The 2,500-nt window shown below is 46.0% G+C and overlaps 1 protein-coding gene across 2 annotated transcripts in view; it reads right to left on the bottom strand.

The window, feature by feature from the left end:
- Nucleotides 1-2,500, bottom strand: part of LOC113812916 (uncharacterized) — a 27,630-nt gene that overhangs the window by 2,534 nt on the left and 22,596 nt on the right. For both annotated transcript variants that reach the window (XM_070124681.1, XM_070124672.1), the window contains exons 4-5: nucleotides 2,423-2,500; nucleotides 1-2,311 (exon numbers count right to left, since the gene is read on the bottom strand). The exon at nucleotides 1-2,311 is cut by the window's left edge and continues 2,534 nt beyond it; the exon at nucleotides 2,423-2,500 is cut by the window's right edge and continues 89 nt beyond it. In XM_070124681.1, the coding sequence (XP_069980782.1) occupies nucleotides 1-2,311; nucleotides 2,423-2,500 (2,389 nt within the window). The remainder of the gene's footprint in view (nucleotides 2,312-2,422) is intronic.

Here is a 2,500-nt window from a genome sequence, read left to right on the forward strand (position 1 = left end):
CATTTCCGCTTGTTGAAGGCCAAGTGAGTTCTTTAGTGGAGCCTGAGCCAAAATCTTGTGTGACGTCCCTCAAACAACCCTGCGTACTTCGGAGGTCCCAAAGTCTGCAGTCAGAGAAAGTCTTTCCCATAGGAAGCATCTCATTCAGAGTCTTCAACAAAGTCTTCTCTGGCATAAGAAATGTATTTGTATCTTTAATCTCACACTCAAGATGGAAATTGTGCAGAAGCTTCATCTCAGTAGGAGATGGCATATAGAAGAAATTTTTATCTGTAAACCGGAATCTGTCAGTTAAGTCGGTACTCCTCAAATCTGCCATGAAAACTTCAGCACAAGTATCGGAGTCCCTGTTCGATCTATTCGTCAACATGAAGGAGCTGTCGTGACGCCGGGGCACGTAAGGTTTATCCTGGAAGAGAGTGATGACGAAGGTATGTGTCGCTGGGTCCCTGTGCAAAATAACGTTTGACTTAACGAATGAGAAAGGTGGATGAGCCCAAGCCTGGCACTGGTAGTAACCCTGGCCACTCAGTTTCAGCTCATACTGGCAACCGGAATCTTCTGTGCGCTCATGATGGGTAAATTCCCCATTGACATAACAGCGTGGGTGGATATAATCCCCGTCAGCCAAGAGGGTCTGGGGTTCTGCATCAATACACATGGTCTGTGAGCCTACAGACTCTGGCTCGTGGACCTGAAGTTGCATAGCTACTCTTGGAGAAATTATTTTCTGGCAGAGAATATGATGTTTACCTTCCTTTCTTCCCTGAAGTTTCCAGCCATTCTGTTCCAGAACACCATAAGGCTGCGAGTAGTCTGTATCAGCTAGCCAGTTCAGGTTCTCTTCAGAACCGCTATAGAGTAGACGTTCATTTCTCCATTCTACTCCCATCCAGACATTTGGCACCTTATTCAAGAACAAATACTGGCGATAAACCCAGTCTAGAAATCCTACATAGGGCGTGGGTAACTGTGCATCCAAATCTTCGCAAAACTGGCTGGCTTCAGGCCATGTCAGATTTTGCTTGACCTGGAACAACTTGAAGCATGTTTCGTCTTTACCTTTAAATATAGTAGTATTCCATCCAGTCGGGCATAAAAGACTGCCCTTGATTAGCAAAGGCCATCTGCTGATCTTATCTGTCAGGAAGTTGCTCTCAATCACAGCTACAAAAGGTAAATGCGTATTACAGTTTGAAGTCTGCAGTGAGTTATTGTTTGTGTCCAGAGCCAAGCATTCATAATCTATACGAGGATGACCACTCTCCCATGAAATGAATTCATTAGGATTGTAGGTAAAATCGGTTTTGTTAGGGCCCATGAACAACAAAGGGCTAAGTGGCCGTTTACGCCTTGTGGGTAACCATATCTTGCTACCAGTTTCGCTCTCATTTAACAGCTTCTGGACAGCTTCATATAGATTTCTCCCTCTGGTTCGCTTCATGAAGGAGAACTTATCAAGCACGCTGTTCTCCAGACCAGTTTTATATGTTGCACCAAACCCAGCATCCCACGTGTCAGGTGCTGAAATCTTAACACAGTGCTTTTTAGCCACTGCCCTGTATCCTTCTGGGCAGAGGTCAGTCCACGTGCACTGGGAAGAGTCGAACTGTATGTGTGCCCCATGGTTGTAGTTCCACATACACACCCCAGGAGAAAGCTTTCCATATTTGACTCTACATCTCCAGTTTTTTGGAAAAACATAACCGACCTCCGTGAAAGGCCATTCGATTTCTCTCCCGTCCTCTAAGATTTCTTTATGTCTCAGGCAAAACACTGGAAAAGCTACATGAGATGAATTTAAATATCCATATCTCTGATTTTTCCTGAAAATTTCATCGTATGTGAGTTTCTTGAGTTGAAAGTGTCTTAGATTATCCAACAAACTTCCTAAATCTTTCTTCGGTATATGAAGATGAAAACTATAATTGGCAAATACTTTTGTCCCATCTAAATTTGGTCTTTTGTCGACTGATATTGGATCCATTATATAGTTGGATATATTGTCAAACTGAGTCCTAAAGATGGCTTGTAGCGATCTCCTGGCATCCTCCACTGTTCGTCCCGGAGGCTCCTCTACGTGGGCGTTGAAGATTAGAACCAGCCAGTCCTTCAGCGTGACAAGAACCTGTTTACTGGCGATGCGCGCCGTTGAACGCGGAACCCACGTCTCGCACCATACTGTCCCCTGACTCACTACAATCGAGTCGCTCTTTTCCGATATGCCAGGGAGGATCGAGTCGGACTTGGTGGGGTCGTGGACGGTGGCTGGTAGTATGCTGTTATCGCAGTAACCCGAATACACCCCATCCTGTTGGCAATAGAACGGAAAAAGGTATAAGTAACCTCACCCGTAGGCCATGAGGTGGCATAGGCCTACTGTACACTGACACGCGGCGGAGTAAAAGCCCAACCCTTTTACCTTGCTCCAGAAGACGGGCGGCTGAGGGTCGAGCGGGAAGCCGGTGGACTTCCTGACGGCGACGCACGTGAGTGGCTC

This window comes from Penaeus vannamei, chromosome 1 (assembly GCF_042767895.1).
Source record: "Penaeus vannamei isolate JL-2024 chromosome 1, ASM4276789v1, whole genome shotgun sequence".
NCBI lineage: Eukaryota > Metazoa > Arthropoda > Malacostraca > Decapoda > Penaeidae > Penaeus > Penaeus vannamei.